The 17,844-nt window shown below is 34.3% G+C and overlaps 2 protein-coding genes across 4 annotated transcripts in view; both read right to left on the bottom strand.

Moving 5' to 3' along the window:
• LOC120523190 (NACHT and WD repeat domain-containing protein 2-like) overlaps positions 1-1,386 on the bottom strand; it is a 51,066-nt gene extending 49,680 nt beyond the window's left edge. For both annotated transcript variants that reach the window (XM_039744239.1, XM_039744238.1), the window contains exon 1: positions 197-1,386. Coding sequence is in view for 1 of the 2 variants with exons in the window: in XM_039744238.1 (XP_039600172.1) it covers positions 197-314 (118 nt within the window). In the remaining variant the exon portion in view is untranslated. The remainder of the gene's footprint in view (positions 1-196) is intronic.
• Positions 1,387-5,228: 3,842 nt separating this feature from the next.
• The window catches only part of LOC120523191 (F-BAR and double SH3 domains protein 2-like), a 233,679-nt gene continuing 221,063 nt past the window's right edge, over positions 5,229-17,844 (bottom strand). For both annotated transcript variants that reach the window (XM_039744241.1, XM_039744242.1), the window contains 3 exons: positions 10,862-10,991; positions 9,219-9,304; positions 5,229-7,960 (listed from right to left, as the gene is read on the bottom strand). In XM_039744241.1, the coding sequence (XP_039600175.1) occupies positions 7,877-7,960; positions 9,219-9,304; positions 10,862-10,991 (300 nt within the window). In that variant the 3' untranslated portion in view covers positions 5,229-7,876. The remainder of the gene's footprint in view (positions 7,961-9,218; positions 9,305-10,861; positions 10,992-17,844) is intronic.

A 17,844-nucleotide genomic window follows, 5' to 3' on the forward strand; every position in this document is an offset into this window, starting at 1 on the left:
GGTGAGCACATTTACAAAATCTTAATCACAACTAAATAAAATCTCGACAAACCCATCGTGCGTATTTTTTTCGAAAGTCAATGTCTTCTTATTTTATTTTTCAGCGCTACGGTTCCTGCAGCTAAAGCGACGCCAAGTCTGCCTCCAACCTTGACGCGCGTGCACGCCTACCCGTTCCGCCCGCTCACTCACTCACCTTCGGGATTGATGCACAGAAACACCTTGATGCACGACAGTAGGGGCTTGGCGGGCAGTGCGGACAGGTCGCCTCTCAGGAGCCTCTCCCTGGCAGCGCCTTCCATATTCGCCAGCATGCATCAGCTTGCACGGGAAGAAATGGGGAACGCGACTTTAGAAAAGTCACAGGAAAAGAGGAGCCGGAAAAGCGCGCACGACGCCCAGGACGGCTAAAGATGGAAGAGGAAACCGGCAACCCCAGTGCCCAGGGCAGAATCCTTTTTTTTTTCTTTCTTCATTGCCATAAATATTGTTAATTCGTGAATAATTAAACATTCACGTGGGAAGGAATATTAAAAAAAAAAATGTAGACAGCTGCGAATCGAAAAGAGACGGCAAGTTATTGAACTGACTGCCCGGGGCACACAAGTAATAAAAGACCAAACTAAACGTTAACAACAGCGCGATGAAGAAAGCAAATATCGTAAATAATATCCTAAATCTTAGTGGAAACAAAATCATTCTTGTATATATTTCCAAAAAGAGTATAACCGGTGTAATTACTTCGAGAGTTGCTCATCTCTGGAACATCACCTACTAAAGCTGTATGTTTTCATTATAATACGGAATGCCCCGCATATTCATATTCTATCTACAGTGTCTATGCGCTGCGTGACTAACTAAATGGGTTCTATTAGAACTTCGATTGACATATTAAAGTACGCACGATTTGAGTTTTGTATGCCTTTATGGTTTACTTACTGTATTCACTTAAAGTAGCATCCTTCAGGGGATAATATCAATTGCAGTTGGTTAGAGCAGAGATGGCCAACTGATCCAGAGGGCTGCAGGTTTTCTTAATTTGTGCCCAGTGGTGTGGCTAATTAACTTCTTTTACCGTCATTTTAATTGACTTGCCATTTAATGCCCAGATCCCTTGTTTCTTTTTCCTTGATCAGCAGCCACAAAATAATGTGAAACAAAGTGAGTCAACACCCATGTCCATCCTACAATACCTCAAAATAAGCAGGGCCATCTTAACGCCAGGAGCATACAGGCCCACAATGTTTCTGATGCCTATGTATGTTTCTGTATTGCTATCAAAACCCGGGCACCAGCTGCACTACTTTGCTTGGGGGCCTATGATGCTGGTAAGATGGCCCTGAGAATAAGCAAGGTGAAGGTCTTAGTAATGTTGATCTGCTCAGGTCCACAAAACATTTTGATGGTGCTCTTAAAAAAGAGAAGCTCAGCCATTTTGGAAATGTATGCTGTGGCAGAATGAGAGCACCAACAAGTCATGGAATTAAATTATGGGTTGAATTTAAAAAAATAATTTGCTTCTAATTAAGAAACTGGTTAAAAAAATTCTCATTTTTTGATTGAGTGGTTTTAAGGAACAAATGAGGCATTTCAGAGGACTGAGTCTTAAAAAAGAAGACAATTAAAATGAAGGGAAAATAAGTCAATTAACAGCAGAAACTGGTCACTGATGAAGAAAGTGGCAGGAAGGAAAACCTGCACCCTTCATGACTGGAGCTGGGCACACTGGCTTAGAGCATCGATTTGGAATTGGCATTGTAACAAAGTAAAATTGCTCACATTATTTATGCAACGGTGGTCTTTGAGAGAGAGATATGGGAGATTATAGACTTCTTCGGTCTAAACTGGACTTTGTGAGAGTGTGTGCGTGAGTAGGGTTTGCAATGGCTGCTTCCTACCTTGCACCTCATGCAGGTGAAACAGCCTTAACCCTCGAACTGATTTAAGGAAGTATGAGGACGTTATTTTGATGTGCACTCTTGCTGTTAACAGAACTTGCAGTTTCATTAGGTGGCTTTTTCCAGAACACATCCTGCCATTTCAAAAATTCCTCATACTGCATGTTTGCATATTTTACCATCTGAGAAAAATGACATTTTGTGGAAATGCACCTGTCTATCCTTAACTGTTTATTATTAAAAATGAGTAGCTTTTTATTTGTGACTCATCATTTATTTGCTTCTGGTAAAAAAAAAAATAAACATAAGAAACTGAACTTTAATGAGAAAAACAATGTGAAAAAACTCTTGTCCACTTAAATGTATCACATTTAAAAATCACGGAGGAGTTCATTGAAAACTAAAACCTTTATTATTGGTATATTCTGAGATTATTGATGAGGGTGGGAATAAGCCATGTAACTAAATTCGTTTTTTTCAGTAACAGTAAGAATGGTCATTTAATTTTGGTAGTAGTAATTATTAGTATTGTCACATGTACAGAGTATAATGACATTCTTACTTGTGTGTGCAATCGACATCCAGCAAGGCACCACACTCTGATAGTGGTAAGGGTGAAAATCATAAGTGGGGTCAGATAAAGTGACCCTATTAAACTTCCTGATAGACATCTAAAGTCCTCATTATTATATATGACATTGCAGACACAAAATTCAGTCAACAGCTGGGGCCGACGTAAAATTATTAAAGCTTAAACAGAAAAATGTGTGGCAATGTTAAGCACTCGGTGCCCGTTATTCCTACTCCTAATGTAACTGTAAGTACATCCATTGCCATAGCATTTCTTTAAAATTGTTTCAAAACTTGGTTTGCATGACCGTCCGTCTGTCTTCTAAACTTATTTCCAGAGGACCTTTATGAAGATAGTTAAGGTATTTAATTTGGACAATGAAAAAAATCCTTGGCTACAAAGTAATAGTATGGTTAGTACAGTTGCTGTCTCACAGTCCTTCCTTTAAAATCGGGCATAGTCTTGTTTCTGGGTGGTTATTTTTGGGTAGGGTTATTTTACCTTTCCCTCTGTTCTAGAGATGTCTACCTTAGATCAATTGGCTACTCAAAACTAGGGTGCTAAAAATGAATGTAACAGAAGGTGGAATGGCACTCTGCACAGGCTGACACCTGCCTAAGGTCTGACACTGTTTGAATAGAATTAAGTTAATGGCGGCACTCTGTTGGAATAAGTGTGTTTGGAGATTGAATTAATTAATAGAAGAATGTGCATGCAAGTAATTTGAAACTGTTGACTTGGCTTCAGAACCGGGCAGGATTTCCTGAGTGTTTGCCTAGCGGTTCAGTTGTGTACTGAGTGATAAATAAAAGGAATGGAGTATTATAAATAGGGTACACACCAAATCTATGGACATAACAACTGGTTACTGCAACACAAAATGTAGTTAAATGCAGTGACTTGATTATTTGCAATTCATATCTCTCAGAGCCCTTTTGTGTACTTTGCACTTAATAAAAATTTTAATTTTTCAAGACTCGGCAAATTGCTCTAGTGCAGTTAAGTGGAGACAAACTGTTATTATAAATACTATATATAGCATATATGGTAATTTTGTTAAAATTGATTTAAATGAAAAACCTCATATGCTCAATATTGACGAAATTTCTTAAAGCTTGAATTAACCCTGCTTCAGTTACAAGTCATGGCTCATTAACTGGAGAGACGCACAAAACCTGTTAATTTGATCTTATATTGTGAAGGTGTTATGTGACTTTAGAGTGCACATAAAGGGAGGCCCCATCCTTTTCCCAATATAAATCAAAGTTTAAGTCACTTTATTTAGTACAACATACTCCTTAGGTCACAATGTTCACATTGATTTTATAATAGTTAGCAATTGTTGTGGTCTGGATAGAATCATCAGAGTGAGTAGAAGATATTGGTGTCACCAGTTACAGACACAGCATCAGACCATGTTTAACACTAGAAAAAATAAAAAAATGCACGCTTATATACAATCCTATCAATTTAATGTCTTAGACAAAAAGTTTTTTTATATATTTTATATAAACTCGGAGGTTTAACAAACATATTTTGAATAAAGGGAAAATACCCCAAATTTGTATTTATTGTATTAAGTATTTATCAGAACACATTTATTCAGATGAGCAAAATAAAGGAATTCTCAATTTTATCAGCTAGGGAACATAACTTGGCAACATTTCCTTTTTTGTACTAGTCGGCCTTTCACATCCTAAGGAAGCTTTTTTCCTTGTGATAAAATTGATTGACCTTTTCGAGATTTGTTGGTTTTACATGAGCAGGCTACTTCATGTATTTCTGTTGGGTTAAGATGTGGAATTTGATGAATTCCAACAGACAGGAATAAAAAAAAACAAATCTCAATTTGCTCAAATACACTGATAGACATGGGCATCAATCTCTCATGTTGATATTAGCTGTAGGATTTCTATTCTGTGACAGCAAGAAGGTGGTGAAAATAAAGGAAAACCATTACTAGGTATGGACGTCATCACAAGTCTTTAAATCTTTATAGATGAACATTTCATATGTGGATTCTGTTACAACGATCACATTCATGATGATACTGGTGTAGATCTCATAGCAAATTAAGTTGTGTGTGTACAACAAGTTAACCAATCTGATGAAATAGTATAACCCTAAATAACCCAGAAATTAAACATTAAAACAAAAGAGCTGGTAGAGTACTTACATGTGGCTGGTAGAGTAACTTCAGAGCAGAAAGCCTTAATAATTTTAAGTGACCATTCATACCTACCTTCCTCCATGGTAAGAATGCACACTCCACACTTATAGGGCATAGGCTGGGATTCAAACCCAGGATCCTGGTGATGCTCAGAGAGAAACCAAATCACTGCACCACCATGGAACCTCAGCATATACTAATTAGGCTCAATTTAAAAAGTGCCTCGCTGTCAACTGGCCAGTATAGTTATCATATCCTGTACATCGATGACTAACCTATTATGAATAAGCTACTGCAAAAATTAATAAATGTTCCTTTATTTTCAAGTTGCCTTAGCATTACTAATGCAAACTAGAATGATAAAACACCATATATAAACAAATTCTGGTTGAACACTTTATTGACGTGCATCAAATCAGGGTTTAGTACAGAAATCGAAGAAGTAGCCAGTAGCATTTGTTTATCTATAAAATCTGTGAATTGTCTGCAATTTCAGTATTTAATGTTACTTGCTGTGATAGAACTTGGTTTTAATCTTTAGCTTAGTTTGTAGTTAAAATTAAATCAATCTAATAAAGACAGACACAGCAAAGGTTGTTTTTTTTTATTTGACATTTGTACACAATAAATACAAACTTTTTACAGCCAATGCAATGCATACTAAATTGCATCACTGCTTTTCACAATGACGCAGCAGCTTGCAGATTAAGTCCTGTGTACGTTAGCTTTGCTTTATTTCTTAGGGAAGTTGTTTAATATATATTTTAGCAGCTCTCAAAGAAAAAAAAAAAGTTATACTTTTTCAAATAATATATTTGCCTATTTTCTGAGAAAACAAAGCTTAGAATAAACTAAAACTGAAATAGACTCTGCTCACAAAAAAGCATTTTGAGACATGAATGCTGTAAACTGTAAACTTCAAAACAAGTTTGATAACATTAAAAAAAGACCTCCAAGAGATCAATTGGAAAATTAAAATAGACAGTACAAGTGATGAGAAATGATAAATATATATTTATATAGATAAAGCTGAGGTGCCAGAATAATTATCAGTTTTATACTTTAGCAGCCAATAAAGTGACTGATAAATTTAGGATACCCTTCAAGATGTATTTACTTTTTGAAGAAAAAAAACTAAAGAACTTACTACTTTAAAATTATAAAACATCACATATTTTGTAGAATCCAATCTAACGAGCTTTATATTATACTTCTGATGGACTCCCTTATAAAGAGAACTAGAAATCCTTGAATAGATTGGAATAACATTTAAAATGAAGCATCGCATCAAGAATATCCAAATGAGGACTGGCAATTAGCATGTGTAGTCTAACTTTTTTTTTGTCTTAACTAGAACGGTGCTGGAATTCACATATCATCTTTTTTTCCTATAGCTGATAAGACTTTCGTTTTTACATGAGAAGATTTCTTATTTTTATTATCTGTGCAGCTTCAGTCTTCCAGTTTAAAATGAACAAAACTAAATACGCTGCCAAAGGACTATTTTAAGTCAGCCTGGGGAAAAACGTATTTAACTACACTGAAGTGTCCCAATACTCCATCAGGTACCTTTTACTTTACCATACTTGTCCTTGTTCATCTAGCTGAGTGTCTAGCAAAAAAGACCAAACAGTTGTAATGTCAGTTATGGACATGTTTACAAAAGACAGACTTAAAAAGAACAAAATATGAGAATGGATGCTAATAACTGATGTATGTCTTGGATATGTTGCACCATGTGTTAATTGTCTTCGCCAAAATATACATCAAGTAAAGGAGAATATGCCTTCCCAAATTATCATCATTATTATTTTGCAATGTGGCCTAAACTGTCTCCCCCAAAAATATTCAAAAGATCTATAGAGGTGATAGAATATGTGCCTATATTAACCTTGCTGTTCATAGCTCATCAAAAATACTGGACACAAGTAATTTATTTAAAGTAAAGCACAGAGTGATGAGCTTGAGCTGAGCTCACATATCTGTAAGCCTCCTGGTTTCTTTATCCAGTGACCGAATAGTCTGTTTTAGCGCATTTTCAGAGAAGCACAAAGCTGTTGAGACTGTAATAAGAATGACCCCTCAGAGGTTGAAAGAAATGAAAGCCTGCAGTTCCCACATCAGAAAATTGATGAACAGTCTAGACTGCAAAAAGTTGTTTTTCTGTTTATACAAAAAGATCTATTAGAAAAGTTACCTTTTATGACATTGCAAGTATTCTCTGGTATATTAAATACTGATTTATAGCTGGATATAACCCAGTCAAATGCTATTCAGTCTCTATATTGTATGATAATGGCACGGTTACAGGACAAAAATACATGTATGATAATGCACTGCAACTAATGTTCAAATACTTATTCACATACACAAAATGCATGATTAAGTTAGCAGATGATGATAAAATGTAAAGAAAAATAATTTTTGCCCAAGGCTAAACACAGTCTATTATACTACAGGTAAAGTGAGCAGGTTTCAGGATAACCACACCACTTGTTAGATCAGTCTTTACTGGGTTATTAAGTTGATTAACTGCCTTTTACTGGACTAAATATTAGTAATACAGATTTCTCTTTATTGTAATAGCTGAAAAAAATTATAGTTCAGTTAACTAGTACTTAATTCAATTGCCACATTTCCCTTATCTATGAGATAAAAGAGCTTTGCTTCATTTAATTTCCTTTATTTAAAGAAGGGAAAATTAAATGCGAGGAACCAGCCTCTCTTACACTTTCTCTCTCTTTTTTTTTTTTTAAATTCCCTTTCAACCGGATGTCAGTAGCCTCTCTCATATCAAATGTGTAGATGTGGTAATGCAATATGAAAAAAAAAGTTTTTGCACATTTTGAACATTCCTATGGCAACAGTAATGTACTGTACTAATGCACATTATATACGTATGATATGACTACATGTAGCACAGGTATAAGGACTTCTGAAAGAAGTCCTAGTGTCCACCTGACCATCTGTTCAAAAAGTTCCAGAATGTCTTCCTTTCTGCCTTTCTTAAAATCGAGTCAAGTCCGAGTCCAATGCCCATAGTGGACAAATGTGCAAAAGAAAGGCACAAAAAGTTAAATTTTTGTGACTTTTGGTAAGTCACTGGCATTCTCCTTGTCTTCAGTCAATACATTAAAGTTCTTATTAAAGGAAAGGGATGTCAGAAGGGGAAATAAATGCAAGATTTACAGTTGCACCATTTCTTATTAATGACAAGACACACGGACAAGTCTTTCTTTATACCAGCGTGATCTCCACTTCCTCTGTTTTCTCTGCTTGTCGTCGTGGGTGCTGAGCAGGAGGAGGAGGTGCAGCTCGAACCTGTAAAAACCAACAAGATGGCAGCATTAAATAGACAACAATATGAACTTGTTTTGTTCTATGTTTTTTTTCCTTTTGTAGTAAACGAAAAATGTGTTGTAAATTGGGCAAATGTATTGATGCACATTTTATTTTTAAGTATTAAAGCTTGGGTTAGGTACCACTCTTGTCCATTGGGGCTGCATAAGGCAAGTCTTGTAAGTAACACGTTAATTTGCTTTAACCACATAGGAAAGGTTTGATCAAAAAATCAAATGAAAGATCAAGAAACTTTTTTCTATACTACAGAAATAAATCTTGACAACTAAAAAAAAAAAAATACTTAAGTTTATTTTTCTAGTGCCCATTTCATTCAGCTTTCAACAAAAACTGAAAAATAGTTGACAAGCAAGTATTGGCCATGAAACAACAAAAGAAAAAAATAAGTATGGCTATTAAAAGTCATATGCATTATGTAAACTATTCTTTATAAAAATGCTCATGTGACTGATGAAAGTTGAGTGATTTGCCCCATACTCCAGTTCAATTAGGTAAATCTGAGCACACCCATTGCACATCAAAACAACTGGACAGAATGTTTAGAAGAGATTTTCTCTGCAAGGTATCGAGTAAACCCTTGAGCAGTTTACTCAAGATACAAGTGTGACCCAACATTAGACTGATCTAACTACAGGAAACACAGCAATTATTCAACCTTAGCATAATGACATACCAGCAGACCTAGCACTTGATTCGGGTGCATAGCCTGTCTAGCTCTCTCAAAATCAGAACTCATGTTTCTTAAAAAAAAAAAAAATGATCAGGTCAACCAAACCATATACAGAGGCAGCAATGTATATGCAGCAGCATCCTGTGGCACCAACAATCAAATCCTGTATCATAAAAGTCTTTTCAATGTGACCTTCTTCAGGCATGATGTGGATACTGGAGGCTCATTAACTATTCTACGATGTAGTAAAGTGAACAAAACATTCTAAAATTACTATTATTAACAAATATTTATATGCCTAAAGATGATAAATATGGATTTCAAACTCAAAAGAAGTTACCTTTATATTGTAGGCTACTAGAAATAAATATATATCATCATACTGTGAAATGAAACTCATCTGAAACGTCTACTGTTCAAATCAAATTGAGGCACTTAACTGAAACATGCTGTCACCACATAGTAAGAACACCCTGTCCCAGAATGAGCCAGAAACAAAGTGATATATATTGCTTGTTTAGTGTAGGGATGCAGCAAGTTTGTACTTACGGGTCTCAATTTTCCATGTGTGTTTTCAGGTGTGAATTTGGGTAACTGTGGAAAGCCAGGTGACTCTGAATTGTAACTATTATGATCTGCAAATAATAAACAACAGGAAATACTGTCAAACAACATTAAAATCAAGATAAATAAAACAGAGCCAATTAGAAGATCAATCAATTTGATAATAAAGAAAAAAAATGTCAATAGCATATAGTAATGTCTTTCATGTGAAGTTCCCGGAGATTATGCATGTATTGTAAAGTTCATAATTATACGTGGATTTAAGCCTACATGAAAGTGTGAATAGCTTAACAAACACTGGACAAAGGAGTTCCTACCTTTCAAGTAAAAGGGCTGTTCATATTCACTGGTATATTAATAGCAGTCTTATTGTCACTATTTTAAGAGTTGTAGCTGTCACAAGGCAACAGCCAAGAGCTTAAGAAACTACTTCCAAAGTTCAAATTGGTGTACTCCACTAAGGAAAACATAATAAACCAAAGCTTAAGATGCCAGCACATAAGGGAGAGACTTTTTTCTCCAAATATGCCCATTAAATTTAGAATCTAGAGAAACACTTGATTCAGAGGTGGCAGATGGTGTGCTTGGTCGAATGACACACCAGGAGGGGCTACTCTACCTGTCAAAATGGAACAAATGACTCTAGTATAACCACTGTAGTTTGTGGGGCACTATTTTGCTCACAGTATAGTGTTTAAACTCCCCTTAGTAAAATACTTTTGGCTAGGACCTGGCTTAATGGAAAAATCTCTAGTCAAGACTTGAAAGAATCAAAAGCTACGCGCACAAAGTATCACACATTTTCTTCTCTCTAGCTTCAGTCTTATGCTAAATTAGAGAACGCTAAACATACCAGTTCAGTTTTACCAATACAAGTTAATGCTTGTAGTTTGAATATTTTAATATATGAATAACACAGTGACAACTGTTACAAAACAAAATGACAGTTACACTGGTTGACACTAGAATCCCTGAAGCATACGAAAACATTCATAATGCTGGGCCACCATAAATTTCATCAAACCTCCTCATCAGCAACTTTATTTTGCAAATGTTCCAATCAGCACTGGCAGTAGGCAGCCTGCTCCCCCACCGAGACACCTGAAGTCAGACACAAAATTCTCACAGCTTAAGTCTGTGGATCTGGGAGTCAGGTGTCTAGAATTGTATAGGGTAAATAATATATCATTATTTTGAAGTACATGACATTTCATGCGAGAATGTAGGATTACAGGAAATGAAAATATTTTCGTAGGCTTCAGAGATTCTTGTGTTAAACAAATCCAATGTTATTTATGAATGATTCTAACATTAAAAAGAAAGTTAAAATCAAAAATAAATGTAATTCACATTACATCACAAATAAAATGTTGAAAAAAAATGTATAACCTTAAAATGTTTTAAACTCTATTGAGCATCTTAATTACAAAAGAGTTCCAGTTAGCAAATATAATAAGTCATATTTTATTTAATAGTTGATACCAGAAGAATGTGCTTTCTAATCTATGATCTTTTCTGTTTATATTATACACATTTTCTACAACAGCTAAGTATAACCTATATATTATTATAAAACCCATCTACTCAGTTTCTCAAAATAAGCTTACAAAATAATTGTGCAGTCTCACCGTTAACAGAGGGTGACCTGGGAAAAAACTGACTGGCATTCTTATCTGGGCTGGTAAACGGGCTGACTGGAGGCTGGTCATACAAAGGCAATGGGGGAAGAGCTGTCACTGGCCGAAAAGATGGGGAGATCTGAAAGAATAAAAAATGTCTATTTCACAATATTATAAACATTTTAGGGGAAATATGACAATGTATGCAACACATAGTATAAAAAAGAAATCATTATAAAAGTCCTTTAGTCTGACAACTTCAACAACAGAAACAGCACTCTAAAATTGTGTGTGTGTTTTAAATATGCACCAATCAAGTTTAAAAAAAACAACAAAAAAATGAAATAAGAAAAAAAAAGGTAGAGCCTGTAAGAAAAGTTAATTTTTCATACTATGTACAGTGGACAATAATGATGGAGGTAATTTATTAACACACATATAAACTGAAAAAAACAAGAAAATAAAACAATTCTGTATATGGCCAATCTGCAGAAAAGGGTCTCAGAAACAAATATTTAGATGTGGATATTTAATACTTATCTGCAAAATAAAATCTTTGGTGCCCCCCAAAAAAGTATTGAAAGTGAAAACAACAAATTTTCACAACAGAACAAAAAAGCCATATCAAATAGCAGGAGGAACTAAAAGGAAATAGCCAAAAAAAAAACAAAAAAAAAACAAACAAAACTACCATTTATAGCAGGCCAAATTAAACTTTAGAAACATCTCGGAATGATTTTCAGTTCTTTTAAAATGTAGTTGGGCTTTTCAGATATCTGAAACTGAATTCAAGACATCTCAAATATGTTCCTGTACATTTTAATATATTTACAATGAATTGAGCTATCTCACATGCTTTTTCAGATATCTAATATCAGGATATCTGTAGATATTTTAGATACTGTATTTGCTTTTCAAGATAATGTACTTCAGATATATTTTGACATATCTCAATATGGCCTTTTAATCACTTTAAGATATCAACAATTTATTTTGTGTTGTCTGACTATAATGACCCTTAGTGAATGACGATAATTCATCTTAATGTAATGATAATGCTGCTTTACTGTGCATTTAATTTCTGTTGTGTTCTCTTGTATCACATGTGTGATTCTTGTTCACCGTTGACACTTTATTTATAATGGTTATTCTTCTTCTCTTTGCAGTTTGTTTTAAATACCTACAGTTTCCCCTTGTTATTCATTGAAATTCTTACCAACTGTTATAAATAACATTTATCACAAAGAGAGCATTAACTGAACTACACAACTTATGGCATATTTTCTCATTTACTCAGCTGCTAAATAAAAATTATTCATCAGCTTGAAACTGGGGGGCTTGGTAACTTTGAACAGGAGGTAATTACAAAAACTACATTAACATTATTATAATTTATATTATGCAAGTAAAACGGATTTCAAGCACCAAGCACATTTTAATGAACACATCCAATACTAACTTAAATGCTTTAATATATTTACTAGTGCAATAACTGAAAAAGAAATCTGCAATCTTTTCTTTTGAAATATGTAGATAATGAACAACTTGAAAGTGTTTCTTTTTTTCCTTCATACTGTAGCTATCAAAAATTGAAGCCTGTCTGCTTAACAGTGCCTGACCTATAGGGCGATACCATATGTATTTCAATAGCTAGCTTGTACATCTACAGAACTCAATCTTGAAAGCGAATTTTGGTCCTCTGATGTCATTTTAAACAAATCAATGATTGGTTGAGATGCTGTGAATGACAAGTTATTCTCCTCAATAAATGAGGCAACACATTGCATACATGGTCTGGCATAGTAGCAGTAGAAGCTGTGGTGGCGTTTGGTACCCCTGGCACTGTTGATATAAACTGGGAAGCACAAATACTGTAACTGCACTGTGTACTTGCATCATGTCATGATGTACTTTTTTTGGACTTGTGCCGGTTATTTTCATTTGCAATAGAAAGTGCCAGGGCATTGTCATCAAGCAAACCAACATTTATTTTTAGCCCCTTGTTCTTATTGTACTTGTATGTCTCCCAGCCTTAACCAACTCTGAGTCAAACTTGAACTGTGCTCACAATACACTCATGGCGACTTACCGAATACAGCTCACTAAAGACTGGTTAACAGACTACCTTGCGTGCATACAGGTTATATTTGCGAGAGTACTACTACACAGATGTTTAAAATATATCCAAAATAAAACCTACACTAATGCATTTGTTCAGGCTGTTGCTGCTTTCATTGTTGAAAGAGCAGAAAATAAGCCTTGTTAACTGCATCATCCCACATACCCTCCAATCATGATGTTCACGTTAGTAAGCTTCCCTTTAAACTTGAGAGGTGCAGAGTGATAGTTGCAGAATTATTTTAGATTATTTGACATTATTTAGAAATTAAAATATTACAAAAGATGCAGATGCCTCATGTAAACTTAATCATTACTTGGGGAAAAAAAAATACAAAACACACAGCTCAAGTGTTAGTTTATACATCTCTCCCTGTACACAATGTATAAAAGTGACTCCATTTTAGAGGCAAGTCAAGAGTTTAGGAGGACCTGGCATCAAGGTTATTATAGTTAACGAAAACTAAAATCAAAACTTAAACTATAATTAAAAAAACAAGTTCGTAAACTGAAATAATTAACATGACATGAAAAGCTAAAACAAAAGAAAATGATTAAAGTAGCTGGAAAGACTAACTGAAATAAAATAATAATGTACAAAAAATATTGTTAGTTTTTGGATGAATACTTTTGCCATTAGTCTTTAACCCTTGTAACTTTTAACTCTAAAATAGAAAGTCATCCACCACGAGCCATCCGCACATACTCGTCCAGTGAATGGCGGTTGGAGACAGAGGGAAGTAGCAGATCACAGAGCATTTGTGGTAACAGAGCAAGCTGACTACAGGCGCATAAAGCGTGTGAAATAGAACGTGATTTACTGTGCTACATTTCTCCGAGCTTCTTGTACAGTATATCAAGATGTAATTCAAACGTCTGAAATCAGAATGTGCTGGCCAACAAAACCTTTACCATATGGACAGAAAAATCACGAGTAATTGTGAGTAACGTTTCATTTTATTTCTCAGGTGCCTGCATTTTGTTGACATTAATTCACCTGCCACTTCGCACAGGAGAAATCCTTTCTGAAAATAAAATGGCACTGATCGAGAGACTGACTAGGTCATCATACAAGATCAGCATATTGTTACTGACCAATCACTTTTGCTTTAAAAAAGATATTTAACAACAAAGCGATATAAACCTTGTAAAATTCCTGAGTTGGCAATGTCTCCACTGAACTACAGGTAGGTAGGTGAAGAAAGTCTTCCAACTGGTGAAAATCTAAACATACTAATGTGTTCCTGTATGTATTCTATATTTATTAATTTATCTTTTTTAGTATATATTCACAGCTCATAATACCTGATACTGTAAAAATAATCCAGTAGCAGAATTATGTTTTAAAATATTGTCCCTCTTTTTTCAATTTCTCTCTCTCTCTTTTAAAATAGATAGTTGAAATATCATATTCTTTTTCTTCTTAACATCAGCCATATCACACATGTTGCATACCAAACCTGCTGGGGTAGGCTCGACTTTTGCTGCCATTCTGCTCTGAATAAACAGGTCTGAATAATGCATATATTGTTCCTAATCTAAGATGCTTTTCTTAGTCATGTTGTGGCTGTCCATACTCCTATTACCTACTCTTGCTCTGCTCATTAAGGGTTTATTGTTCTTATGATGGGCTATTTAAGTCTCACTGCCGCTACCATTGACACAACATGCTTGTTCTTCTTTGTTTCCCTCAACACAGCCAGTGAGGTCTGCCCACTGATCAAGTCTAAGAGCCCTATTCTTCCTTAGCCCCCATGATTTTCACACCTGTCAGAACACAGTAGAATCTATTTTATGATTTTTGATATCTTTTGAGGCTTGCAGTTGGCAAAATTCTGTCTTTAAATTGTATGTGCCTGAGATGGAATCAGAGATCAATATGGCTGATAGAAAATAAAAAAACCCAGCACGGGAGGTTTTTGAATGCAATATTGAAGGCATTCATCATAAGCATATTGTCTTTGAGCAAGATACATTGTGTGCTGTAGACATTTAGAGTAAAAAAAAAAAAACCCTCAAACCTTAAAATTCACCTAAATTTCATTAAAAATTGGCCCATTCTGGGCAATAAAAGAAAAGATAAAAAGTGTCAACAGGACAAATGACATAGAAAATATTTGGAAATTTAAAACATTGTATAAAATTGTTCATATTCAGTATCTGTTTTTGATTATGCTTGCTTTTATCAAACAAAAACAAAACCAGATAGTAAACCATGTAGTGTAGTAACCTTTAAAAAAGTTTAAATCCTAACCTATTAAGTGTACAGTTCTGTCTGATTGTGACATAAAATGAAACTCCACAGCAGTTCTTTAACCATACTATAATTACTAAAACTAAAACTGAAACTAAAAGATATAAAAATAAAACAGAAATGTCTTTATGAAATAAAAACTAAATTAAAACTAAAAACACACAATGAAGGAAAAGTAAAACTAAACTTAATTTCCAAGTAAGTTCAGAAAAAATATAGAAATAAAAACTAATATAAAAAGGTAAAACTATAATAACCTTGCCTGACATACATGTTGTTGAAAATTTCTCTACCTAGCAAAGAGAGAAGTGCTTATTATTTATGATTGTTGGAAAGACAATTCAATGCAGAATAAGACTATCTGTAAGACAGAGTAGGTTTAAAAACATCACATATAGAGTGATACAAAAAAAAAACAAAAAAACAAAAACAAAATACTAGTGTGGCTCAGTCTTTGCATTGTGGGAATCACAATGTATAATGACTGAGGGAAGTCACATGAAATAAAATAAAATCAATTACAAAAGCATAAAACTGTGAAGTACAGTGGTAGCAAAGGGAACGCATTTCACTTCGTCAAATATTTTGTTGATTCCATGAACAGCAAATACCTGAAAAATAAATGCTTTTACTTTTCTTTTTTTTTTTTTTTATAAATAAAGTTTCATGTGTGTTTAATGTATTTTACAGAAATTGTATCATTATAGATACACTGATTTGGATTCTGAATTTCTTTATGCAATCGCTAGAATGAGGTCAGTGATGAATGCTTGTAAGGCTGGAGCAATCAACAAACCCAAACAAACTCCACCATTCCATCCGCCCAAGATATAAAATAAACTGAGAAAAAGCTGGCACTTCCAGAAAATGCATTTAGTTATGATCCTGAAATGTAAACATCTTTATTAGAGGAAGGATATAGCTATTTCCACCTCAATTAAGGCTTGCAAAAAATCTGATTGACAGTTTCCTAACATTCACTTCATGTTTACAAAAAGACTCTTTAAATAAAAGATGGTGAATTAGCCTCTAGCACAGGGAGTTGCTTTATGTCACCTGGTAGGGATGATAACTTAACAGATCTTTTAAATAACAAGCTTTAAAAAAAAAAAAAACAAACAAAAAAAAACTATTCAATAAAGTCAAAATGATACCCAAAAAATAAAACCCACACATACAAGGTATTCAAGTAAATACTCACATGCATGATTTTTTTATTGTAAAACAATTTGCTTTAATTTAGACTGAATAATGATATGGTGGGTGCACTGGATTAGTTTAGAAGCGTATGTGTTATATATCATAATACAAAGGGCACATGGAATTACCATTATGTGTTCTCTCTTTCTCCTTCCCATGAAATAAAACAAGACATGCATTGACAGGCTGTGTTTACCATCATTTACAGTATTAGCATTACTTTAGTTTCATGGCTGTGTGTTTTTGTTTGCAAATTGAATATCTACATAATAACAATGACAAAGAATTGACAGAAACCTGTGAATACCATACAATGTCACAAAACCAATAATGTACCAAAACCTTTGCTGCTTTCAATTCATCAATCACTTTTGACAATAAAAGCTGTTTTGCTTGCAGTAAAGTAAAAATGTATTTTCTGATTTCTTGCACTGAATTTGGTCAGGTATTTTTGTGAGCTATAATGTAATGTCCTGACACTTGTTCCATTCCTGGAAACATTTCCTGTACTCATTTTTTGTTACTGTGTCTGAAGCCTCCTGCAGTTTTTCCAGGATTTCTTCCATGGTAGCAAATTATCTTCATGTGAATCTCAATTTTAATTTTGGCGACAAAAGAGTCACAGACAGCATGATCTTGCAAATACTGGGGGCAGGGTTGGAAAGCAACTAACACATTGTTTTTGGTCAAAAATTCCTTGACTGAGAATGCAGTGTGTGCAGTTGCATTGACATGGTGCAAAATGCTGTTTTGCATGCATAACTCATTTATTTTTCCTGACGCTTTCCTGGAGACACCTCAGCACTTCAGTGTAATGTTGCTGAGTAACTATCTGTTCAGATGAAACAAATTATATATAAACAAGTTTATCAATGTCAAAAAATGCGATCATTGTTATCTGGATGTTTGATATGTTTTTTTTGGCATGAGGGGGTAAGCTGAAGTGATGTTCAACATTCTAGAATAAATGACACAAAAATACAAATCAGCTCAGTGTCACTCATTGGATTAACCTCCTTAGATTTACATTTTTTTCTCAAAAAAACATGTAAAAGTGTTGCATTTTTTTGGCTTGAAAAATTACATTTTATTAAATTTAATCTTTCTATTGTAAAACATGCAAAATACTAAAAGTACGAAGTCAGAGTGTAGAAAGAATATAATGATACAAATACAATAATAAAATAATTAACAAGTATGATTATTAATAATAATAATATGAACAGCACACCGCACTTGTGCGAGTAATGTGTCACTTTCGGATTAACCAGAATCACTTTCGGTTTCATTGATTGTTTCAATTTCATTGCCTAAGGACAGATTTACTTTGTCATTACTGCTGATGAGAGGCATTTCTTACGAGACGCCATTATGATGCTAGGAGAAGGCGCATCTACATAGTTGCCCACGTAACACTCGG

Source organism: Polypterus senegalus, chromosome 2 (genome assembly GCF_016835505.1).
Source record: "Polypterus senegalus isolate Bchr_013 chromosome 2, ASM1683550v1, whole genome shotgun sequence".
Lineage (NCBI taxonomy): Eukaryota > Metazoa > Chordata > Cladistia > Polypteriformes > Polypteridae > Polypterus > Polypterus senegalus.